Source organism: Colossoma macropomum, unplaced genomic scaffold, assembly GCF_904425465.1.
Source record: "Colossoma macropomum unplaced genomic scaffold, Colossoma_macropomum, whole genome shotgun sequence".
Lineage (NCBI taxonomy): Eukaryota > Metazoa > Chordata > Actinopteri > Characiformes > Serrasalmidae > Colossoma > Colossoma macropomum.
The window spans coordinates 17,029,062-17,055,377 of NW_023494794.1; the positions used below are offsets into that span (position 1 = coordinate 17,029,062).

The following is a 26,316-nucleotide window of genomic DNA, read 5'->3' on the forward strand; positions in this document are numbered from 1 at the left end:
CTTGTCTAAACTGATCGCACAAATGAGACCACTATGTAGGGGTGGGCGATATGGCAAAAATATAGCGTCATGATACTTTACGACATCTTCATTTTCTAAGGTTTGATAAGTTGAGGCATACAAAAAAAGAATCATTGGTGCCGCGTAAAAAAATACTATCATAACCTCTGAATACTTTTATTCATTATTTTGAACTAAATTCAGTTAAACAGCCCAAATTATGCTCTTTGTAATAAAACTTGCAATTGTACTTTAAGTAGTGATTATATCCGTGTTATGTTCAAACGAATTAATTATGATGTAGTGCAGTGTTTCCCACATATTTTAAATACAACTTGGTGCTGAGTGTGGTGGACTGTGGTGGGAAGACACTGATTCAAAAGCAGAAGTAAATAACAAAATTCTTAATATTATATATTTTTAACAATTAGATTTGGGTATTAACAAAAGCAGTTTGTAGGTATTGCAGTTACTTACAAATATTCATAACACTAGGACTCTAAGCCTAATTTATATGTGTATGTTCTTTGAGCACAAGTGATGTATTTTTCCACTTTGAAGCTATATACTGGCATGTAGATACATATATTGGATGGTTTGACCTCCTGCCTACCTGGCAACTTTCAACACTATAAAAGATTGTTTTTGTTTTTGTTTTTATTTATTTATTTATTTATAAATAATGGTTTCTTTTTGCTACAGCAGGATGCAGTACAGTCTGCTAGCTGTTTTCTGTTTAACTATTTGGCAGGAGAATAACAGTGAACTAAAGTATGTTATGAGTTACAGAAAACAACATAACTGCTGACAAAACGCGCTGTAGACTCGAATATCGCCTTTTACTCAAATATCGACCACTGAGATGAAAAAATTAATGAATAAAAATCCACCTCCCTAAGATACAGCCTTTTCTTCTGACTGTATTTCAGTAAACTTTAAACTAGCTAAATGACAGCAAAGTGATTCTCTGTGAATTTGCACACAGAGTACCTGAGCTAGGAGTCTCTCTCCTCCTCCTCCTCCACATGTGGCTTCTCATTAAAATGTTTCTCAGTACTCATCTATTAAAGGGGAATTCCACCAGCTTTCCAAAATTTCCACATAATTCAGTCGCTGAGATGTAAGTAAAGTTATTCGAGTGGTTTGGCATGAAATTTTCTGTTTTAGAGAAACTTCAGAAAACCTGATTTCTTTAAAGTGTTGGTGATATTAGCTGGGGGTTGCAATTTTATTTACTATTCAAAACCTACATTGAGTTTTTATATGTAATTTTGATTTTGGGGTGGGGGTGGTGTATTTTGAATTACACCACTGTGCATGTACATGTAATCTGCTATGAACAGGTTTAAACAGGTCCAAAAAAAGTGTTTCATGGCAAAATCTTGAAAAAACTGACTATTGCAAAACTATCGTAAAACAATCTCTCCGAGGTCAGGTAGGATATTCATGATTTCTCCTTGTAAAAAAACTTGACCTTTTAGACCTTTTTAGAGGTGGACTTTCGGTTCCTGTTACCATCACCACAATTCTGTACATTTCTCTGTAATGGAGCTTTTTACGTCAAACCATTCTGGATGGCTTTGTTTACAACGTAACCATTTAATTATATGGAAGTTTTAAAAAATCTTAAGCAAACTCAATATTTACTTCACTGTCTTTCGCTCGCTTCCTCCCCATGAGACGAACTGCATGCCTGTAGCACTCAAAAGCATGTTTTTTCTTTTTTCTTAAAAAAGGATGAATAAAAATGCTCAATATTTTTTTTTTCAGTTGAAATATAATTTGTTGGGTGTCCAAATACCTTGGTGTGGGAAACACTGCGCAGTATGACGTAACATATCATGATAATAATAAGTATTGTCATATTGGCCACCCCGACTGCAATGCTTATCAATATTTAATTGCTTTCAAATTGCTGCCCTTGTGTTAAACCAGCCCAGGTGAATACCCTGAACAAGCTGCTACTTTCCATATTTCTGGTTTTTAGGTAAATCTGTCTGTGTTTACGTGTGAAGAGAGCAGTCCTGTACTTCCTCTTATGTGCACTAATTTGTATCTTTGTCATTTGTACAGTGTGAGGGAGATGTGAGTACCGTTTTGTGTGTGTGTGTGTGTGTGTAAGACCGTGTTCATCCCGCTTCTTGTTTCTCTCTCGTTTCCCCTGGTTTAACCTTTGCATTGACTTTCCCCTCTCTTTTCCAGTCAACCAAGTTCCATGTCTGTTAAAAAGAGCAATCGTGGAAAAAACCTGTACAGAAATAGCTGGACTACGCTTTATTAAGCCAGGGTCACAAAAATAACAGTACACAGTATGCATTTGCTTTTTATAGCACACTGTATATAGCATGCTGTATTCATATGCCTTTTTCACATTTTACAGGTACATCGGATATATTTGCTGATAAAATTAGCCAGCAGGGCTGTCGAAATGAAACTCAAAATTTGCATAGTCATCAAATTCAATGAAGAAAAAAAACCACTTTCAAAATGTCAGATGTTTAAATCTATCTCTGTTGTAGCTCCCAGACCAGTAAATCACACACAACAGCTATGAAACTGAAGAGTAAGCCATTGCTTAAGAAAAATTAAAACAGCTGTCTATTTTTGCCCTAAATTAGGTATTTAATTGTATCTTTGCAAACATCTGACAGCTCTTTAGCGACTCTGCCACTTACAGCTTTTTTTCAGAGTGGCAAAGTGTAGAAAAGTGTAGTTAGCATGTCCACACAATCCAGTCAAACTGGCTGCCTGCCTACACTCGCTTCAAAACTTGCTTCAGTGTGCACACAGGGTAATAGGCGAAAATACTTTCTTTGCGTCTGTATACTGTCTGCTTCTAAAGACTGAATTGCTTTGGACAAGCCAACGCTCCAAAGGAAGGTGCTCTGTAGTATATAATTTCTCTGTAGCTAATAATCACGTAATGTTTGCACACACAAAGTAGTAAAGTAAGCTGCTGGTTTAGCTATCTGGCTAAGTAATGCTGTACCGTGCAGCCACCTGTGCTAGATGGATACTTTCTTTGCCTCAACTCTGCATTCAATCACACAACCACTCGCCATTTTTCTGGTGTGGAATGCAGTCTCACTGGTCTAGGGGGTTTTATGTAAAGATCATTCCCAAAAATAGTATCAAATAAGAGTTTTTGTGGCTCCAGGCTGAAAAACACTGTTTTATAACACTGTTGGGTTGTGTTAGGATGATTGATATTTGAAATTTGGGTGCCCACGTATAGATTTATGACACAACACTGTCATTGAAAAATGCCATTCACTGCATTTATCTTCTTGATAATTGATGTAATTACAATTCAAATACATTAGAATATTTGACCAACAAACTAGGGCAAAATTTGAATTTTATTGAAGCCCATTTGACAGCTCTATCAGCTAGTATTAAGTTTCAGTCAATAGTTTAATATCAGTAAAAATCTCACCAACAAAGTACCAATATAGATGTTGTTCCGCCAGTTGGTAGTCAAAAGTCACTGACTTTAGTTACAGGCTGAACTAGCAAACATCATGGTTAAAGTAACAAAAATGTGTTAAATCCTTTCAGATTCAGCCCTTCACATGATGACAGCGCACAACTGATGAAAGTTTTTAAAAATAAGAGCTAATTATCATAAACTCAAATAATTATAAACCCAAATAAAAAAAGCATTATGGGAAGCTCTGCCCCGGTGCTACAGTATTTATATAACTGAAGACTGTTGAGACTGTTGACTCAATGACTTGAAAACTGACACGCAACTGCACACAGGTCACCACGCTTGCTAACCGCATCCAAATGGATGATTTTTTTGTCTCCAGTCTTCCTTACCAGCCTCGGTCATGGCCATATGGCAAGGCAACGCAGTCTGCAAATGTCAAATTTGACTATGACTCCATCAGACCTGCTGGACTTTACTGGCAAGGGGACGTTAAGGGAGGGAAGGTCTGAATGATTCATTAGCAGGCACTATGACGTTTATGAGACCTAAGCTATGACTCAGTAAGCACAGCTGGTGAGCTGACAACAACAAAATACATATATTACAGCTGGCAAGTGTTATTTAGAGTTCTGTACAAGCCAAGCTTTAAATCTCACTCCGAAGCATACTTATTTTGTCATTTTATTATGCACAGCCTGTTTCTAATTCTGTATTATTCTGTGGTTGCTTTAAGACTACACAGGAAGCACCGCTTCCCCTACAGTGTCATCATAACACGGCACTGAATATGTATTTCTCATAATTCATTGTTTTTAGCATATACAGTGCAAGTGTGAAATATCTACTGTCACTGGATTCTGGTGCTGTTTGTATGTTTACCACGAGCTACGTATTACAGACTGCATGAATTTGTTTGCAGAAATCACTGGGACGCATAAATACATGCTGTTTTATGCTTATCGGACGACAATGTTTATCGTACAACAGGCTTCGTACAACAGATTCAGAGTAGAAAATCACACAGATGTGAATCGGCTGGCACTGTGAAGCGGTGTTGGCGGTGTGCCCTCAAGCAAACAATGTGATCGGCTCAGTAATTGACATCAGCTTTAATGACATTTAAAGGAGTCAGCTGTTTCTGCTTATTCTCTGCATTCCTCCTGTTCCTTTCGTCTTCTCAGTTTCTCTGTGTTCTTCCAGGATAGGAGGGGGAGGAAAGTAGCAGTAGCAAAAGTTTCCTGATGCAGCCACTGCAATGTTAATAACTGACATTGACTCAGACTAAAAGTGGTTTGCTGAATGGCTGCTTAGTGTTGCAGGGGGTTGTTCAAAACTAGCATTAGTGTCACTGGCTCTATATAACTTGATATAACTAATCACTTAAAATATTGTGAATAAATTGTAAATACAGAGTTCTGAGAATGGTTATGTACTTTTGTTTGGCAAGTGAACTAGTAACGGTAGCTTTTGTAAGTGTGTAAGCTGTAGCTGTTATTTGAAGGTAGATCACTTGTCAGAAAATTGTTCTAAATAGATAATTACACAAAGTTTATGATTTTGTAGTGTTTTGTTGGTCCCAAAAATATCCAGCAGCCAAGAAACTCCACAATCGGTAATAAATGTGGTGTTTCGCTTTCTAATTTTCTTCAGACTATGGCAGAATTTGTTTGTATCAACGTAATTAATAGTATTTGATGATTTGTGTGTTAATTGCTAAAAAACTTAGTCAGTGGGCTCAGTGTAAAATGTCTACTGTAATTTAGTAATGTTAGTTAATGTGACCCACATATAAGGTAGCATAATGATTCTATAGATAATGCATCATCTGCATTTAGGAAGAACAGTGTTAAACAGACTTAAGAAGGTTTAAGTTGCAAATGAACTTTTTGTAGTTAACCAAAGAATTACTGATTACAATAAAATATATAATTAATTATTATAATGAAAATGCCTAGACTGGATAGAGATCTAGATTTATTTGCAACAATCAGTCAAAAATACTGATATTGGCAAAATTGAAGAATTTGAATGTTTTTGTTTTTCAGTTAAGGTCCAAGACCCCTGATGTAAGATAAAGTTAAGCTTTTAAGAAAAACCCTAGAGTTCACCCAGTAAAACCTTTCCACCCCTGTCAGTAACGACAGTTATTAAAAAACAGTGGGGCAGATTGTCTGTTTGAATATGAAAATTAATACAATGGTTTAGAAAATCCAGTTGCAGCCCACAGCTGTTAATATTCTAGTAAGGCAGAGTGATGAGTCCTCCTAATCTGATTATTTGGGTAACTGAACTCTTGAGCACTAAAGCAACACATATGGGTGCCAGTATGATAAAAATGCTTGGATCATGTCCACAGAATGCCTTATGCAACAGCCCAAGGGTTTTTCCCCTTTTGACTTTCACACTCATTTACTTCTAACATGACGTCTGATGTGAAAAGGGCAGCACCTGACCTTACATTCACAATCATGCACACCTGACAAAGTACAGTAGATTTAATCTCTTAACCTACAGCCATACTGTTCAGTTACTAATAATTAGATGCACACTTATTATTCAGTAACTGTTTTGAATTATTCAAGTAACAATTAGCTCTGAAGCTGATGTATAAACTAATGTAATAGGAGTGAGCATTTGAAGTGTGGGGTACAAACAACCATACAAACAGATAGAGCAATGTGGTATGTCCTGCTAAATATGAAACGGAATGTTGACAATACAAAATAATACACAGGTGGGATTAGATTTACATGGGGAGGTGGGGTAATGTAAGTATTACCAGTGATTCAATTCCAGCATCCTTTATCTGTAATACGAAACAAATCATGGAAATAACCACGGTTATATTAATACAGTGCAAACTGACAGTAAATATTCCATGATTTTCTGTGAAAAGAGTTTTCACATCTAGAGGCACTTGAAGCATTTCAAGTGAAGCATTTCAAGTCAAAATCAAGTTGATATTCATTGTCCTACCTAAAAATACGTCTCAGAACATTAAAACCTTGACAATAACAGAAGTTCTGCTTCATGCGATGATGTTGACTGTTGGCAGTAATTCTCAAGCTAATGACACATTGCGTTCACTTAAAGGAATCGTTTGGAGAAAAATTACATTTACATGATTTTCCGCTTGCCCAAATGCAAATGATCAGCCAGCATATGCTTGATGTTCAATTTGTTTGTCTTTAGTTCAGAAACTGGAGCTGCTAGCCTACCAGTGCTAAAAAAAAAAACACTGGAAGTCAGCAGTCACACTACAGTTTCCATAAATACTTACTTTGCAACCTCTTAATTCAAGTGGCACAGACAAGTCAATGGGGTTTAGAACACAGTATGACTTACTATGAACTACACAAATGCAAAAAAAACAAACAAACAACTTCTCTGTGTAGCTAAAAGAAGGCAGTCATTTAGGATAACAGGAATCACTTATTCCTGAGCATAATTCTGTATCTGTGAATGATTACGAATTTGAGAATCACATTTTTCCATACAAATGAGGTTTAGCTATACATGTTTAAACCTGAATGTACAGATGAAGAAAGGTGTCAGGTGGAAGTTGAGTCCGCCAGCAACTCTAGCATAACAGTGGGTGAAGACAGAGGGTAAACACTGCTTACCAGGTTCACTTCTTTGAGGAGTCGTCTGTAAAAATATACTCAGTACAGCTTTAGTTTTTAGAATTTCCCACTTGGAGACCTTCAGATTGACAGATGAAAAATGATCACCACATGCACGGTAACTTTACAGAATGTTCCTCTTGCTCATTTGTGGTTAGTGCCAAAAGCTACAGCTTGGAGTCTGCATCAGTAAGAAATCAGTGGTAACGTACCAAGTAGATTTCTTTGTTCTGATCTAGCAAAATAGAACGCAACACCACAATTTTTTAGGTTCATTATTGTATCATTATTCAATATGCACTAAGCAACCACACAACAAATTGGTGCTTTATGGCCCTGCACTCCAGCCTCCCAGAGTTTGAAAGCAGAATAAGGAAAGCCAGACGATATGCAGATGATAATAATATAGTTCCAATTTTGGCTTAAGTGTAAATAACTAAAATAGTCTACCTACCTGTAGTACATATGAATTGTAATAGTAGCAGAGCCCTTGTTTATGGTATATAGTATCATTTTAATGGATTCTTTAGAGACCCATATACAGCAGATTTTCCACAATGAAGAAGATCGGCTTGTCTGTCATTTAATCACTCAAAAATTGTAATAAATAAAAAAAAATGCATTCAAATGGTTCTTTGAGCTGTCACTGTTCTGTACGGACAATTCTACAAGGCATTTACAAGATATTTACAAGTTATGTTGTGATAGAGATCAATAGAGATCAATATGTGGATCATTCTACCAAATTGGCTCAAAGTCACAGTTGAAAATATGTTTTGGACTTTTAACTGACTTGGACTTTATAATAAAATCCTCTTGCTTTAAATGACCCCAAACCTGAATTATGGTTACTTATTTAAAACAAATGATGCAACATTCAATTTTATCACTGCCAAAACAGTCATAATACTACAGAAACTTTACCAAATGTTTCAGTAGTGACAGTTTCAGTTTCAGTCTTTTTGACTTTGATCCAGTTTGGTAGAATGATCCACTGCCTTTACCAAAGAACCCCTGAAAAGACACTTTGGTAGGAGTGTCCAGTTTTATCTGCTAAGGGCCCGTGTGACTTCAGGCTTTCATTCCAGCAGTGCAGGAGCACACCTGATCAGCTGTTCAACTGGGATCAACTGATTAGACAAATATTCAGGAGTGCTCCAGCTTAATTGACATAAAAACCTACAGCCACATCGGCCCTGTGCAGATAGCATTGGACTCTCTTGGTGGAGGGTAAACAAAATTACATTTAAGTCAATGTTTGGGTATGTGAGCAGCTGAACATATTGCTTATGTTCAGCTGCTTATGTGTAGCCTCTCCCATTTCTGTCATTTGTATAAAGATTTCTTATTTGTTTGAATCGGTCATAAACATCACAGATGTCCTGCCGTGAAGTGACGTAACCCCACCTCCCCAATTGAAACTAATCCCTGACTCTTTAACTGCTGCTGCTTGTTTTTTGAGAATGGTGAAGGATTACTGTGTGGCTGTACATCTCATTTTTGGTTTGTTGCTTGCTTGCTTTGGTTTGAGTTGCCTTGTTTTTTTTGTTTTTTTCAGCTGAGTGTGCTGAGCCAGTTTTATGTGAATGCATGATTCTGTGTAAAATTCTGTTTCCCCCCTCCACCTTTAGGCTGCACCTGATTTTCAGGAGACTAGGCCACGCAATTATATTCTGTCTGCCAGTGCGTCTGCGGTAAGACTGCTGCAGAGAACATAGTCTCTCTCACTTTCTCTCTCTCTCTCTCTCTCTCTCTCTCTGTCTTCCCCAAACCTCCATCAAACAAAAAAAATGCACACCCACTCACTTTCAATAGCTTAATGATTCCCAAACACACCCATGTTCTGTATTCACATATTTCCTGCTTAAACAACCCATCTCACCTCCGCACTGTGAAATGTGAAAGCATATTTGTTTGGAGACTGGAATTTCCGAACGTTTTAAAGAACAAAAAGCAAAGTATAACGACATTTCCTTTTTGATTTCTTGTAAACCACTGTTATTGATACTAATGGCTGCACCACTAGCTGTAGGTAAGAATCACTGGGAAAGATGGGAGGATGGAAAGAAGAGAGAAAGAAGAGAATGAACGTGTTTGGACTTTTGCTGGGTCACTCTGTAAGAGACTTTACTTTTCTGTCCATCCTTCCATACACGGCCCATTCAGTGGGCTGATGAGTTTCAGGATCCGAGTGCGAAATGCTGAAAGAAAGGTGATTAATGTCATAGATGGAGAGAATCATGTTAAATGGTGGCTTAGTAATGTAGGCACTTCAAGCTGCAGTACGTAAATATTTGATTTTGTTAAAAATGAAAGCAGCATTACTGAGTCAGTAGGGGAAAACGTGTTTTTTCTGCTGCAGTGAGTCTCACACTAAAGCACATTTAAAGTTTAGAGCTGCCAGGTCTGATTTAGCAAGAGTTTTCTGGAATGTTTCCCATCGTGGCAGGACCTCCACGAGGCTTAAGAGATTATCATCCATCATCCGATCACGCCCCCTAGCTATTGCCAATTGACAATACTATCTGCAAAGACCCATTTCAATGCGACAGGTTGTGGTAACACCACAGGACCTAACATGCCTGCATAAACTGGACAAAATAAGCATGTTTCCTGGTCAGAAACTATTCTTTGTTAGAAACATTCTTTGTTCTCATTATGGTTTGGTAGTTTTTGCTATAGGTCTAATAAAGTTTGTGTTTACAGCCTATAAATCACTTTATAAATACAAATCACTGTTAAAATATATAAATAAAATAAAATGGCTAAAACATAACTATGAGAAGTTGCCTAAAGGCTACTGTTACTGTAGATAACCGCATTGTCTTTTTGTTTTTATTAAACTGATGTAATCACAAAGTAAAAATCCCTGTTCATGTTTTGTAAGGGAAGCTGTTCCATGCGTGGAAGGCATGACAACGGGTAGGGGAAAAAAAAAAGATCTACCTTGCTACAGGGCGGTCTGAAGCCAGACAACATATTAGAGCAGATTCAGAAAACATTAATTCTTACAAATATAATTGCTTTTGTGCATCTTAAAGATGCGAACAGTGTGTTTTCGGATATTTAAATCTTCTAACTTGATTGACAGTCACGATACTGTTGGCTATAATCATTCAGCTCAAGCCTAATCGATATACCAATAAGAGTCCTTGGGCTAGACTCCCAATGCTATATATGCTTACCATTGTATGTCGCACCATGGAGGGTACTTCGAAATGGTAAATACTGTCACACAAAATAATCCACTTGGGGGTGCACAGCACAGTTCGCGTTACAAATATGTTTTTCAAATTGCTTGCAATTACATATTCCAAATCCCCAAATGTACGTAGTGCAGCTTTAAAAGTGCTCAAGTATGAAGACCAGCTTAAAAAAAAGTAGGTTTGTGTCCTTTTAATTAGTTTGCTTAATTTATCTTCACTAGACTGTTCTGCTTGTAGAAAACACTTAGATCAGACTTAGGCCAACACTTGGTGTTGTAGATATGTTTCAAGATATTCATCAAATGTTGTATTTTGGTCACTGTTTTGCTGTTACTGTTTGTATGTCATGTTTCCACCCACTAGAATGTGTTTGGTGTGTGATGTGTTATGCGTATTGTGTAATGTTTTTGGGCGTGTAATTCATATCAAACTAAAATCAAATCACTATGCTTCTTTATGGAGGAGTCATGAAGAGATGGAAACTTCCTGACAAGTATTGCAAAGACTATGTGCTGTGGTGTGTAAAATCAACACATTGCCGTACTGCATTTGTCTGGTAACACTTTCCCGAAGGGCAGTGTTCATAAGGTTACATGGCACATACATACTCTTAATGACTGTTGACAAAAACCTAGTCTGATTTGGCAAGCAATGTCACGTTATCAAATTATGTCACTGAGACCTACACAGAGCTACAAAGTCAGTTGTTGTAACAGGTTGTCGTTTTACCCCAAAAAGTATCATGCGAGAATGTAACGACAGGTGAACTGACATAGATATTATGATTTAAAGCTGGCAAACGTGAAAGACTAATGTTGGATATAAACGTTACAGGTTTATGTCACTTGTCATGAGACGCCAACGTAGGTGCCATGGAGCCTTATGAACATTGTTCTACAGTAAAGTGTTACCTTTTTCCTTTTGATTATTTGTGCCTGGGTGGAAAAGAAATAAAATGACTGTGAGGGTAAATTGTATCACTTAATCATCATATGTGATTTGTGCATTTGTCTTGGGCCTTGAATTCCAAGCCATTGTGTCAGCCCACCAAAGCGGATTCAGGTGCCTTTAAGTGCAGGAAGTGTCTCCTAGCTTGCTGGTATGTAAACCAGACTCTTTCAACTCCAACCGTACGTAGTGGGTTAACCCTCTGTGTCTGGCATAAATATATAAAAATATTTATGGCATGGTAAATATTATGATGACATTACAGTATCAACTGGAAGAAAAATAAAAGTCTTCTTAGCACCATCATGTGGAATAAGAAAATACTGGATTTTAATATCTTACACTGCAGACTTCAGCACGCTAGCTCATTAAACACACCTGATTCAGCTCATCAACTAATTAGCAAGGCCTGCATTAACTGAATTCAGAGTGGTAGATGAGGGTAAACACTAGTCTCAGCAGCACTTTGGCCCAGATGGTCCCCAGTTTGACATGCATAGTTTAAAGGAAACCCTTTGTTTCAAGTGACATGAAAGTGTATAATCCCTGCCATTTTGCAGACTAAACAAGTGCCTGACTTTGCTAGCTAACAAGATTTCCTTACAGAATACAATGTGTTGCCCCCAGGCTATCTCAAAAAGTCTGTATCTTTTTTTTTTCTCCTACCAATAATATTTATTTCCTGATTGTACACAAAGACCCACCATATAAAGGAGTGAAAGAGACTGTGTTTATATATACCAAGGAACCCACTGGCAAAGAAGCTATAAGCACAGTGAATATGATGTCATCACACCCCATATTCCTGTGATGTTATTGATGTTAATGTCACCTCTCTTATCTGTTCTGCTGCGTGTAATCAGCTGTGGAGTGAAGAGGTGGACAAAGTGAGTATGTCCACTGTAGAATTCACTTTGCTTGAGTCTCCTTTTTTCTGATGTAATAGATAATATGATAGGATGTGGTCAGTTTATTTGGTACACGTACCTTGCCTCATTGGCCATTTTACAAGAAACGTCTACCATATTCTGGTTCTTTTTGATGTACATAGCAACAGTTTGACTACAGTCAGTAATTATACAGTACTGTGTAGTAAGTTTTTTTATTTTATTTTTTTTAATTATAGCAAAAACATCTGCTAAGCACAAATGACTAGTTTTTTAGTGTTGGAAAAAACCCCAGAAAACATACAGAAAGTTACACAGACCCCTCAAAGCCTTAATATAATTTCAGTTAACAGACATCCACCCTTTACACTTATTACAGCCTCCATTCTTTTCTGTAGACTTGCTTTCGGTTTTTGCAAAGGATATTTTTTTGCAGGGATATTTTTCCACACCTCCAAAGTTCTGTCTTAAAAGTTGGTTGCATTTTCTGCTTCTCACGGTCAAAGCAATCCTAAACATATTCACTGATTTTTTTTGAGGTCTGGACTCTGGGGTGAACAGTCTTTTATTCTGAGAACACCAGTAGCTTCTTTGTTTGATTCTTTGTTTGAAGTTTTTGTCTTTTTTCCTATTTACTTTTCTCAGCTTCTTAACAGCTACACATTTGACTGGAAATTAAATAAATAAACATGGTCTCTGACTTATGCACTGCACTCTACACCTACAAAGTAGGGCCCGTCCGATATATCGCGCACTAGTTTAACAGTGATGCTCCTGCTGATAGTTTTAATTTGTGACTTGTTTTGCATTGTAACAGACATCTCTGTCAAAAAATTCTGGACATTTTTATGGTGTCAAGCTTTTATGCACAGAAGTTGCTTGCAAATACCATCTTCTCACCTCCGTTACGTCAATTCAGCCTGAACTGTGAAAACAAAACACAATCCAAAAAAAAAAAATTTAAATGCCTCCAAAGTCTTTAGCATGCAGATAGCAGATTATAACGCAAGAAAAACGCGAGTACAAAATGCACCTATATGGTAGGTGTACCTGATAAAATGGCCAATAAGTGTAGGCACGTGGTTGCTTTACATAAAAAGTTTCAAAATGTCTGCATACTTTTATCATTAAGATGCAAACAATCATTTTGTGTGCAAAAATCTTAAAAATTCAATGCCTCAGATACCTTACAGAAAGTTATTACACAGAATAGTAATGAATACACAGCTTGATGTCTCAGACACTGTTTTATGATAGTTTTGAGAAGATTTTTGGCCTAAAACGTGGTTTTGCATGTATTCATGGCGAGAGAGGTACATACAAGATATTTAAGGCAAAATAGCCCCAAAAGAAAACTTAATTTTTGGATGTATTTTATTACTTATGACATATGAAGACAACATTTGAAGGTTCACTGGGTGTCAATAAAATGACTGTGTTTGCTTTGTGGACATCAGGATACCTGGCTTCTGTCACTCTAAAGAACTACTTTTGTCCGATCAGCATCAGAAGTACTTCCTCTATAAGAAAGCACTGATATATCACAGTCGCATATGTAAGTGTGTGTGTGTATATTACAGGCCGAGCAGGAACTGCGAGTGGCTCAGACAGAGTTTGACAGACAGGCGGAGGTGACTCGTCTCCTTCTAGAAGGCATCAGCAGTACACACGTGAGTCAGACTTTTATTACTGCAGCACATTACTACACAATTCCACACTAAAACAAACACTGGACAAACAGATACTCCAGTTTTGTGGGTGTCAGTTTGTCAGTATTGGCATACATCAGCTGGTCTCATTTGGGATTTCCCCCTACAACTGACTACTTTGTGTATTTAATCTGTGTAGCCCACACAAGTCAGGAATAATATTTAATATAAACAAATGTGTCATGGATTGAAACATATACTTTGTTCCTGTGTGATGATGCACTTAAGTTCACTGAGAAGTGATATTTTTTCTTCATCGACATTTTCCACTTGCTTTGGGATTTTATGTACCTACCTGTTTTCTATTCAGAGTGCAGTGAAAACAGAATCTTCTTTTCTATGTAACTGAAACTTTCCTAGAAAAGGTTTGTCACAGTGATTTGTTTTTAGAGATTTGTTTTTCCTCTTTTTCCATGCAGGTGAATCATTTGCGTTGCCTGCATGAATTTGTGGAAGCTCAGGCTGCCTACTATGCTCAGTGTCACAAGCACATGCAGGAGCTGCAGAAGGAGCTCAGCAGGTGTGTGGAATATCTAGCTGCTAGCCAAAACCCTCACTTACACACCAACTGCATTGTCTCTTCTTATTTTGGTTTAGGATAGAGGCCTGAAATTTACATCTGAACCCGTTTTTCCCTCCCATGAATTTTAAATCCTAGCCTAACTGGAGCCCCACAAAAAATCTGAACCCGACTGTAGCTCAAGAAAAACCCGTATGTGGCCAGATAATATTCTGTCCAAACATGACTGAAGCCAGATGAGATTTTTTCCGAACCCGACTGTAGGCCGACGAGATTTTGTCCGAACTCGACCGAACCTGACTGTGGGCCGACGAGATTTTGTCCGAATCTCGGCGGCCTACACTCGGGTTCAGACAAAATCTCGTCGGCCTACACTCGGGTTCAGACAAAATCTTGTCGGCCTACAGTCAGGTTTTGTTCGAACCTGACTGTAGGCCGACGAGATTTTTTGTCCGAACCCGACTTTAGGCCAATGTTGTTCCTTCCGAACCCGACTCTAGGCCGACAATCATTAGCTATCTAAAATTAAGTTTAAATTCCATTTTAAAAGATTTATTTATCAGTCAAGGTTTTCTAACGACATCCCAAAAGTTTTCGTCTGACTAACTATAACTTTTCGAATGTTGTTAGAAAACCTTGATTGATAAATAAATCTGTTCAATTGTGTTGTTATTATGTTGTTTTTATACTGGCTTTGTGCACCTGGATGGACCTAAACACCATGTCAGATTTAAAACTGTTAACAGATAATAGGCAATAAAAGTAGGCAGGAAGAACAAAGTAACTAAAGCAGGTCTAAATGCTGAGAAATCCTTTCAAGATGATAAATGGTTTGAGTAACCCAAACAGTCTGAACCTGACATGAACCTGACAAGTCCAAAGCTGACCCATTTTCGCCTGAACCCGAGCGTAAGCCAGTAAGACTCTGTCCGAACCCGACTGTAGTCTGTTAAGATTTTGTCTGAACGCAAATGTAGGCCAACAAGATTTTGCCAGAACCCAAACGTAGGTTCTACACATAGTTGGGTTCTTTTGGGTTCAAAAGCTATTTTAAGCTCTTCTCAGGGGGCTCAACCTCTCCTTAAAGATAGAATGGCTCCCTGGGATATTTTTTACAGCAGGGTTCCTCAGTTCAGGTCCAAGAGGGCTGGTGTCTGGCACAGTTTGGTGATTTCCCCACTCAAACACTCATACTAAACCTGGCAGTTAACATATGAGTGTTTGAGCAAGGAAATCACCAAATTGTGCTTGAAATGAAAGAAACCTGCTTTATGATGAAGTACCCAACTTAAAGTTTAACAGTTTCCCTTAGCATCACCACATCGCTACTGCGGTTCATTACAGCTGTCAGCTGCTTAGTTTACATGTACAACTTTAAGGAATCTGGTGATTCAGTCCAAATGCTACTTCCTACACAGAAGGGTAAACAGGTTTGTGGTGAAGGTGGAAATGCCATTTATGACAGTGTGTCCTTTGTTGCAGGAGTGGGATACGTTGGGCCATCTGTGATGGCTTTTAACTTTTATAATTTTCTGCTTTTAAAGGACAATGAGGATTATCCATAGTTCTTTCGAAGGATGATTATGTATATAATTAATATTTTATATTACTCTGTACTTTCCTGCGTTTTTTGTTTTTAGTTGGTTTGATTATTAGAGGAGCTACCTTTATCAGGGGTTAAGCCTTTTAGTGCACGCTTGACTCCACCCCTCCGTAGATGAAGAGGAGGTTAGTTGTGGGATAGGAGAGTTTCAGATGGGCATATTTGTGGCTGTGCTATGTCTAAAACCACTTCCCTTCTCTCTCTTCCTCCTGGCCTTCAGTGCAAATGGAGATACGTGAGTAATTTCCTTCCTCATTCATAACGGCAGAGGAAGCCTGGCAAATTATTGTTGTTATTGTAGTTTTTTTTAAGGGAATATAGTCAGTTCATTCTACCTTGAACAAATAAATGCTTTATAAAAAGATTGAGATGGAGGTGTGTGCAGATTCCCATGCTCATGCGTCCTCTCTGATTATGTTGGCTAGGTTCCCCAATGCCTTCGCTGTTAGCGCTTCCACATCAGGGATTTCAGCAGGTCCCTCTCCTCTCTCCGGAGGTTCAGCTCCTGGCTGTCCCGCAGCCTCCTCCGGCCCTCTAGACCCTGCCCCGCTGAAAATTGAGGAGGTGAAGCCTCCAGCCACAGGCACACGCAAGGCCAAAGTGCTGTATGACTATGATGCTGCAGACACAAGCGAACTGTCATTGCTTGCTGATGAGGTGGGCTTTTAACCCCTTTACCCCTTTTATTCAGTACCTACTCTGAAATTAATATGTAACCACTTCATATTCTCCACTACGGTGTTCATGCACTGCTTATCTGTTTTTGCTTTTTGACCAAAACGTTTATCACTCGCAAATGCAAACACTGCTACAGCCCTCAAAAGACTCACTTTAGCAAAGGCATGCTTTGCAAAGAAGCTGGTTTAGAGTTCCTCTTACAAATTTATGTCAGTTTGGGACATCCGAGTACAAATGCATTCTTTCGTAGCAACTTTGGTAAGGTTGGACTAGCTTTACAGCATGCTGGGAAAAAATGAGCACTACATAACATGGGAATGTCCAGTTTTCAAAATGCTGTGCTACCAAGTTGGACTGTTTTTTTGTAGCTAACTGAACATATGCTAGTTGGAAACAACAATGACAAATTTACCATTATGCTAATGTTGCCTACAGTGTGACCTTTCACACGCGTACAAAATAAATTTCATTTGAAATTAACAACACACTCTAAATGAAGCTAATTTCAGAAAAAAAATGCACTGTAAAATTTCTTAAGTTGAATGAGATTATTGGTAACATTTTGTAAAGTCTGGCCTACCTCTAACAGTTGCTACAAAATAAAATGTTTGTGGGCGGTTTTCCACTTGCCTCATAATTTACCACTCAAAGTGGCATCCTGGCCGAAATGAAAAATGTATACATTGCATCACAACATTGTTGTGAACATTTACCTCCTCCAGCAGTGCCACAGTAGTTTCTAGGGCAAGTTTTTCCATTTTGTCTAGAAAAACCCCCTGTTGATGAGGTATTTTGAAGGCGGTAAGTGCTTTCGGGTGGATGCTTACTAGCGGTCATTTAAAATAGTTTTTCCTGCTAGCTGGCTGATGCAGAAGGAAGCCAGATTGTGCTAATGTTACTGCTAGACAGCCGAATGTCACATCAGTGTGATTGCTGGGTATTGTAGTGAAAGAATTGATGGATGGAAACACAAAGAATATACAGTTGCAAATTCTCTCAAACTGATGAGGTGGAAGGATGCAGTGCTGCCCAACTATAACATAACATGACAAATCACAACATATTAAATGCTAGTTTTAGACCATCATGCCTTATTATGGAACATTTTAAGTTATATGATCATGAGAGTGAGGAACTGTTATGACGTGTGTGTCCACAAATGGGTGGGTTTAAGGAGTTAATTTCTGTTTGCACTAAATTTAAAATACCTGGGGACTTCATGGGACTTACTTTCCAACCTCCACAGTTCCCTTCCCACAGACCATTTGTACAGGATAAAGGATGTCCGTTTTTTTGCTTAATATACTTGTCTGTGTGAATGCTTTCATGTATACCTTTGTTTGTCTGAATGTCTTGGCATGAGAAAAAAGGCACTTAATTTACATGCCTAAAGACATACTAAGATGCAACTAAGATGTGATTAAAACTTTATCTGTACCAGACCGTCAGAGCTTACTATGAAATTAAATCTTAAAAGTAATAACTGATAATTACAGTTACTAAGGCCTACTATGTAATGTTATTCCTTCTGCATAAGAAAGGAGCTTCTTGGTAAGTCCAGCCAGGATTATACATGACTTGGCACAGAACATTTCTAAAGTCAAGTGTAATGTTAATGCCACAGTAATGTGAAAATTAGACCCTTGCTGCATATTTTTCACTTAAGTTTAAGATTGATAGTGTTCTCGTTATTTACTGAGGTCATTTCAAAGGTAGAACCAAATTATTGCCAGGTTCATGCACTTTTCTGCCTTCAACAACAGAAAATAAAATAAATTGCACATATCATGAAATCCTGTCTCGCACTTGGACAAGCTCAAATCTTGTCACTAGGCCTGGGAGATAGGCCGATATAATCGAATATCGTTGATGATGTAACCTGATGGCGATGTGTAAAAGGTGATAATCGCTGTTTCGGAAAGCACAGAGAGAAATGCAGCTGATTAGTTTACTGTACTAACTACCAACTACTTACTTTACTGTACCAACTTGTAAATATTTTTTTGGGAAAAGTGGCCTTCACATTTAAGAAGTGTGGGTGCCTGCCAAAATATTCTGTTTCTTCTGTTTTTTTTTTCTACTTAAGGATTTCTACTTCCTTCTAAGTTTAGCTTGAGTGCAGGGAATAGAAAATAAATGCCAACATGCTTTCAAGCTTCATCTTGCCTCAAAGTGACTCACAGCACTAAAAAAATAACAAGCTAAAGTGACTGGGTTTTACCCTACAGCAGTTAGCTCTAACCTGGAGAGAAAGTTCTTCTGATCCCAGTCTACAGCCAGGAAATGGGAAATAGGAAATAAGTAATGAACATGATGTTTTTTTTCACTTTTACTGTGAAAACATTGAGTTACAATGGGGCTTTTAAAATGCTATGGTTGAGTAAATTCCCTACTGTCTTTGCTCTGTGTCATTTATTGAGTAAAAGTGCTGCTGTATAGTTAAGGTAGTGAAACCTGATGTCTTTTCAAGGACTTAACTAAACAAGATTTTACTATATAAATGTATTATTCCCAAACTAGAAGCTTTAACAAGAGGTTGTATCTGTCTGAAACTACTGTAACATTATCAGTGTGCTGTAATGGCATAAGCACAGTCCAATAATATGAATGCCATGGTATAACATTGGTGTACTGGGGCGTCCTTGCAGATATTGTGCTGAATTGATTAGAATCAGTGCAACAATGTGATTAACTAATGAATCAAAGCCAGAATAGGCTACAAATGTAATGCTCTAAAGAATAATGTATTCATGCAAGTAATTTATGCTTTATGTGCCTTAGAGCCTAAATTTGGTCTGAAATTTAGATTCATTCTGCTTAAGTTTGATACAACCTGGGCCACAGCTTTTCAATTAAATTTGTTTAAACCCAACCGCAGACCCACAAAAGTCTGTTGAACCTGACTGTAAACTGGACAAAATTCTGTCCAGACTCATCCGCAGGCTGACCAAATTCTGCCCAAACCAGACTGTAAGCCAGGCATAATTCTGTCTAAACCTGACCTTAAGCTGGTCCAGTGGTAGGCCGACAAAATTCTATCCGAACTTGACTGTAGCCAGACAGTCTTCTGTCTAAACCCGACCAAAATTCTGTCCAAACTAGTAGACTGACAAACTTCTCTCAACCTGAGGGTAGCCAACTAAATTCTGTACAAACCGGAATGTAGCTCAACAAAATGCTGTTCTAAACTTGACCACCACCAATTGGAGACCAAAAATAACTCCAGAGGCAATCATATTGCCTATTCAGTATCTATTCAGTATGCTATTAAGTAGTATTGCCTTGTGACACTAATTACAGCCATCTTATTTCCTACGTGTCCATTTTGGCACGTGTTTCGCTCATGGAGGTCAGTTTCAAGGTCTTCTAACACGAGTGACTCCAACATGCAGTACTAAAAATTGTTGAAGGTTACAGAATTAGGGAAAAAACTAGAGCGGGCCAAAATCTGTCAAAAGGCCAAACATGAAACCTGAGCCTGATCTAAGCCTGAGAAATACTGGAGAAATTATGTTCTAACCCGACCAAACTCAATGCAATAAGTCACGTCCTGACAGCTTCAGACAAGTATTTCAGGCTTTACTTACACACAGAAATGTGGTCTTCTTTGCCGCAGTTCTGGGCAGTTTGCTTAGCTCTGGCATGTGTAGTTACTGAATTACTTCACAGCCCTGGGAAATTCCTCAACCAGGAATTCATACAAATGTGGACAAAGGCCAAATGAGCCAGGGTAGCGTTGGGACAGCCCCAAGCACTGGCAGATTTGACAGGAGCCATACCTAAAAGTTGGGTCAAGCTAGACGCCCACATCTGTTTTCTGAGACCTGGCTTGGTGTCTCCTTTGAATTACACATAGGACATTCAGAACTGACACACAGCAGGTTATTTGGAAGCGGATGGAGAAGTCCAGAAGTCCATGAGTCATTATATGCTTTTATCTTGGGTGGGCATTTCCGAGTTTGTCATGAAGCATTCCTCACTTTTGGATGCCAGTTTTTATTTTTTGAATTTAAAGTTTGTAAACAGTTACATGGCCTGCATGTCTCATTTAATCAGCAAGTAAAGCAGACATCAAGAACATGACTCTGTCTAAACCTGACCTTAAGCTGATGTCTGGATGAAGAAGAGCTACAGTAAACATCAGACGATAAACTTCAAACGTTTAAATGGCAGACTTTAGCGACATGAGAACAACTGACTCACAACCAAATAACCTCATGCTCCATGATTGCTTAGTATTCTGGGTAGTCATTAAAGACAGCTTTTATGGTTACTAAGAGTACCCACATGTACAGTACGGCAAAAGTCAGATATCACACTTTCATTTATTTCATTTCCAGTCAAATTGGCCATTAAGTATAAGTTATTCAATGTTCAGTGCCAGAAAAAAAGCAGGAAAAGTACATTTAACAGAAAAGTACCCAAAACCTTGAACATTCAGCATAATATTTTTATTATCAGCAGTCTGTACTTTTATGTACCCTTTAGTCACTTTAACTTTTCCATCATTAAAATCCTAAAAATAAAAGTTGTTCCCAAACTGACATTGACATTATGTTCCCCTTCAAAGAGACACCAACATTCACACAAGAAACTACCCAAACACATTGCAATTTGCCTTCAAATTTCATTTCTCATATGCATCTATATTGGCTAAAGGATACCAAGAAGATTAAATACAAGATAATCCATTTACATAAAGAAAGAGAAAGTTAAAGGAAAATAAACAGGAAAAAAAAACAGGTTTTTAAAACTGAAGTTCAAAAAAATGGTTAAAAGTAAAAAAAGAGAAGAGAGAGAATGGGACTCCTACCAACACTGCAAGACCTGGTAGACCACCAGGACTGTCACCATCAGATAAACAGCACTTTCATCTTTGAAAGAGAGAAAATCAAGCTCCACTCTTGCTTTATTTTGAAAAAACTCAGGGGTTTCTATCCATCCTTCCTGAGAAGGCAGCTCAACACTATGGGTCTGAAAGGATTTGTAGCTGTCAAGAGGCCCTAACTAAGAAAAGGAAATAGACAAAAAAAAAAGAAGAAAAATTGCTCTAGAACAGGGGTTCTCAACCTTTTGAGGCCCACCTGTTTATTACTACAAAGCAGAGTGGCCCACAGGAAAACTAAAATCAACTTTTTAATATACAACTTTATTTTTCTTTCCTTAAATGCTGACACTGAACACCTGAACACTTTAGTTGTCAGTAGATTTGCAAAATTTGCTGTTATGTTTAAAAACATAAAACATTGCAAAAAATGGTTATAGTGATGTTAAAAAGGAGGGGGGAAGAAAAAAGAAAGGAAATGTACAAAGTAGATGTGCACTGTGAGAAACTGCTTGGTCTCTTAGTTTTGAGGGTGTTTGTGATTCATTTTAAATAGCCAAAACACATTTAATTCACTGGGCTTTGAATGAAGTAGCATCATCACAGTTAACAATACTGATAAATCTTACTTGATATCTGCTTCTTTGTCATTGGTTTATCAGTTCTAGTTTAACCACTCAGGTCGCTGATGCGTGACCAAATATACGCTCTAAATCTATGAGTTCAAACTCGAATATTATTTTATGGCTTGTTTGTTGTTTTTAACAGCAGCTTGTGCTGAGATTCTGTAAAGAGTCATTCATTAAAACAGTCGTTATGCTGACTGTACGGCGCTGACATGCTTCTGGAATTGAAAGAGAGCCAGCTCTGTTCATGAATTCCCTTGTTTGATCACAGAGCGTGTTTCTATCAGCAGTAAACTGAACTGGGTTTGTTTGAAGCGGACCGAGACCTGCAGTTTCTGATGGACCGGTTCAGCTGTTTGCTGCAGACCTGAATACGGGTGGAGTGCTCACACGTGTCCAAACGGAGCGAACTACAGAAAAAGGTGTGATAAGTCCACACCAAACAAAGCACCCTGAGAAACTCCATCTCTGGCTAGCTGTCTGCATCATGCACCTGTGGCTACGTTGTCTCAGACTGATGACATTTAATTGGCCTGCGACTGCGACATTTTTATTTGTACATCTCTGTTAATATTTTTATTGGTTATAATTTGAAAACATTTAATTCCCAGATAATCTTTTTTCCACTTACGTTTTCATGACTTACAGTGACTTTACCCGCCCACTACAAATGACTGCCTTCCTGAGTACAGGCCACTAGAGGGTGCTTCACGGCCCACTGATGGTCTGTGGCCCACAGGTTGAGAAAGCCTGCTCTAGAACACCAAATCTGGACATCTGAGATGTGGAGTAAGGTTTTATGGACTGATGAGTCTAAATGTGTCATTGGAATTACTTGGAGAAGCTGAAAATGCAACCACCTTCTAAGACAGAACTTTAGAAGTGTGGAAAAATATCCCTGCAGATTTCTTTGAAAAACTGAAAGCAAATCTGCCGAAAAGAATGGAATCCATTATAAAGGCAAAGAAATTCAGTACTGAACAGTTTAATTTTATATTTAATTGTTGAGACTTCTTGTACTTAATGGCCAATTTGACTGGAAATGAAGTAGATGAAAGTGTGCTCTCTGACTTTTACACTCTACTGTAGCTCTTCTTCCTGGATTGCTTACCAAGGGAAAACCTTGTGATGTAAACATCTTTGTGGTCACACTTTCTAAAAATGGTCTGTGAATAACTTAGGAATGAATGGATCTACTGGAGCCACATCTGACAGTGTTCTGTGTTCTGTCTCTGTCTTTTTTTAGCTTATCACAGTATACACAGTTCCAGGCATGGACCCAGACTGGCTTATTGGGGAGAGAGGGAATCAGAAAGGCAAAGTGCCGGTGACGTACCTGGAGCTGCTGAGCTAAACATGCTCACACACACGTAAACACACAAACAGATACTTAAACAGATGCACACAGAGAGATGCACACATGTGCAATTTATGTTTGTGACCTTAAGTTTGTGTGATGACTGATATTACAGGATGGTAATGGAAACTTTGCATGAGCAAGTATTCAAACAGATGTAAACACTCTGGGACTTCATGAAGTTGTTTTGTATTGTTGTTTGATTGTTTTTAAGTTTAAACTATTCATTCACTCCCTTAACTCAAAGGACTTGACTATACTCAAAAGTGTCTTGCTAGGAGTCTCACAGTAGTGCGTTAAGAGATCTGACATCTGCCAATGCGCTACAATGACGACTGGTTACATTTTGCTTGGTTCTAAGATGATTTCAGTCTGTTTTGTTAAAAGTAACTACAACTGTTTTGTTATTATATGGAATACCACTATCGCTGAAGCATTTCATAGGCAAGCTTGCCCAATGGATATTATTATGAGTGTGTTCTGAGTTAACAGGAAAAAACTTCATTGTTCCTTCAAATACAAGCTTGTGTCTTTGTGCGTCTTTTGACGTATTCACTTGTATGATTGGCAGCGTGGCTTTGATTATTGAAAAGAATGAGACTTTCTGATGGTGCACCGTTATGAAAAAGAACTTTTGTAATACTGCAGGACTTTTCCTATAGTAGATCCGGTGACGTTTTACTGAAAGACAGCTTAAGGCCACGTTACGCCTTTCATGAAAACAAAGAAAGAAAAAGAGACAGCTGATAAAGGAAAAAAAGAAAAAGAAAAAAAGGGAAGGAGAAGCATGCCGTCGAGTAATCTGTGCTGAATGCTCACGTTTTGATAAAGAATGTACATTTGTAATTGGACCTCAGGATCAACTGACATAAGCCTTCCTAAATATCTATATAGGTTTATTTCAGCAAGCGCCAGTGTCACAAAAGCTGCTTTTGTCTATTTTGACGTCATTTCACCTCAGTAAGTGTTATGACAACTGACACTTGTTGCCATAAACCTATATAGATGTTTATAAAGGTTTATGTCATTTGTCATAAAGGCTTAGGTAGGTCTCATGCAGCCTAATGTAGCCTCGTATAGTCTCACGAGCCTAATTGACCTTCAGAAAAGTGTTTCTGTAAATTCTTCTTATTTTAGACAGTTACTATATAACACTACAAGCCTATATCTATCATCTATCAATGGCACACACTCGCACATCGTGTGATGTGATGTTAGCTGTGTAGGTCTTCCTGTGGGGCAGCAGAGTGTTTGAGAGGTTTCAGTATGATTTCATACTTTAGACACTCATCTTTAGTGAAGTGCTTCTTTTAAAAACAGCTTATTTTAAGGCTTAGTAGTTTTTTAAGGAGAATAATTGGATCGTATCAGCTGATACTTAACATTTCAGAATCAGTATCAGAAAGGAAAAAGTGGTGTTGTGCCATCTCTAAGGGATGCTGAATGAGTATTACAAATTAATAGACGATAGTACAGACAGACAGATGTATTAACCAGAGGCAAAAATACTATGCATTATTATGAAAGTATTATACAGTGCTGTAGAAAACATCTTTGCAAGTGAAAACCTCTTAATTCTTGTCAATATCAAATATTTCTCATGATGAGGTTGTTGAAAAAAATGTTATAAAATTTCTAAATGTTTTTTATTTAAGTAATTTTATCTAGAGAAAGTGTCTTATTCTGTTGGTGGATAATTTGAAAGAATCAGAAATATCTGCACATAGAATGCTGAATTTAAGTAAAAAATGGCTGTGGTTATAAGTTAAATAATCTCATAACAAGAAAATGTATACATCATTGACTGGATCTAAGATGATTTCACTTGCCAAGATATTTTTTTCACTGCAGATCTTTTTCGTAAGGGTAGAGAGGCAAACCGAGAAAGTTTAGAAAGTATTAAAAACTGAAGTTACAGAGTCAAATTTCCACATTAAAGACAGTTCATACCTGACGACAGTCAAGTCGCACTAAATTAAAGAATCCTGGTGATAATGAAATCTGTGAGACTGAGAATAATGATGGTTATAGTAACTTGTATAATGTTTAAATGCCTAAATGTTCCCTGTTTGATGTGTTATTTGAACAAGCCATAAAACGATCTGGATGTATCAGGTATCTCAGTGTACTTCCATCTCTTTACAGTGACTCCTACAGTTTTTAAACAAGGTTTTTCTGTTCTTCTGCAGGAAGAAGCTCTTTAAAAGAGTAAATAGTTTATTCACATCAGATGCTGTTGTAATTGAGTTAGCGATGTTTGTGTGTGTTTGTGTGTTTTTCTTTTTATCATTGCTTGAATCTGAAATATGTTTAATGGTGTCAGGAAGAACTGGTGTAGGCCCTGGCTCCAGTGGATTCAGAGTGGATGTAACAGGAAATGCAATAGTGTAGTTTATGAATCTGAGGTTTGTAAACAATTCCTAAAATGGGTCCAGTTAAGTGTAATTTGACTGTTCCGTTTTTGCTCTCTGGTTACATCACCATAAACACCTCTCCTGCTTTAGCCTTTCTTTTTCATTCCTCATCTGTGTAATCGATGTTTGTTTAAATAAAAAAGCAATGTGTATTGATTGAATGAAAGTTGAACATAATAATAAAGATAGCTTTATTGAAATGTCTTTTGTTGAAAGTCTCTTTTTAGCAGCTGTGTATCATGTCTGTTAACATGGAGGCGTTTTTACTGTATTATGATTTTGAAGAGCCTTTGACCACAGTCAGCATTTACAATATTCACTCTTGAAATGATGATCGCAGGATTTAATCATGTCTGCGTTCATGTCCAAGTGACAAATGGGAGGTTTCCAACCCCAGAGTGTGAAAAATCCATTTGAACAGTCATCTAACACAATTTCCACTCAGAAAGTCAGAGTTTTCAAAATTGCTGTACTGTGATGTTATATC

At 37.8% G+C, this 26,316-nt stretch overlaps 1 protein-coding gene across 10 annotated transcripts in view; it reads left to right on the forward strand.

The window, feature by feature from the left end:
• The window catches only part of sh3glb2b (SH3-domain GRB2-like endophilin B2b), a 59,168-nt gene extending 33,146 nt beyond the window's left edge, over positions 1-26,022 (forward strand). For 2 of the 10 annotated variants that reach the window (XM_036580406.1, XM_036580407.1), the window contains 8 exons: positions 2,074-2,085; positions 8,688-8,750; positions 12,074-12,097; positions 13,678-13,767; positions 14,226-14,326; positions 16,150-16,164; positions 16,355-16,586; positions 23,305-26,022. In XM_036580406.1, the coding sequence (XP_036436299.1) occupies positions 2,074-2,085; positions 8,688-8,750; positions 12,074-12,097; positions 13,678-13,767; positions 14,226-14,326; positions 16,150-16,164; positions 16,355-16,586; positions 23,305-23,412 (645 nt within the window). In that variant the 3' untranslated portion in view covers positions 23,413-26,022. The remainder of the gene's footprint in view (positions 1-2,073; positions 2,086-8,687; positions 8,751-12,073; positions 12,098-13,677; positions 13,768-14,225; positions 14,327-16,149; positions 16,165-16,354; positions 16,587-23,304) is intronic. The other 8 variants (XM_036580409.1, XM_036580410.1, XM_036580414.1 and 5 more) reach the window with 6 other exon arrangements.
• The last annotated feature ends 294 nt before the right edge of the window (positions 26,023-26,316 follow it).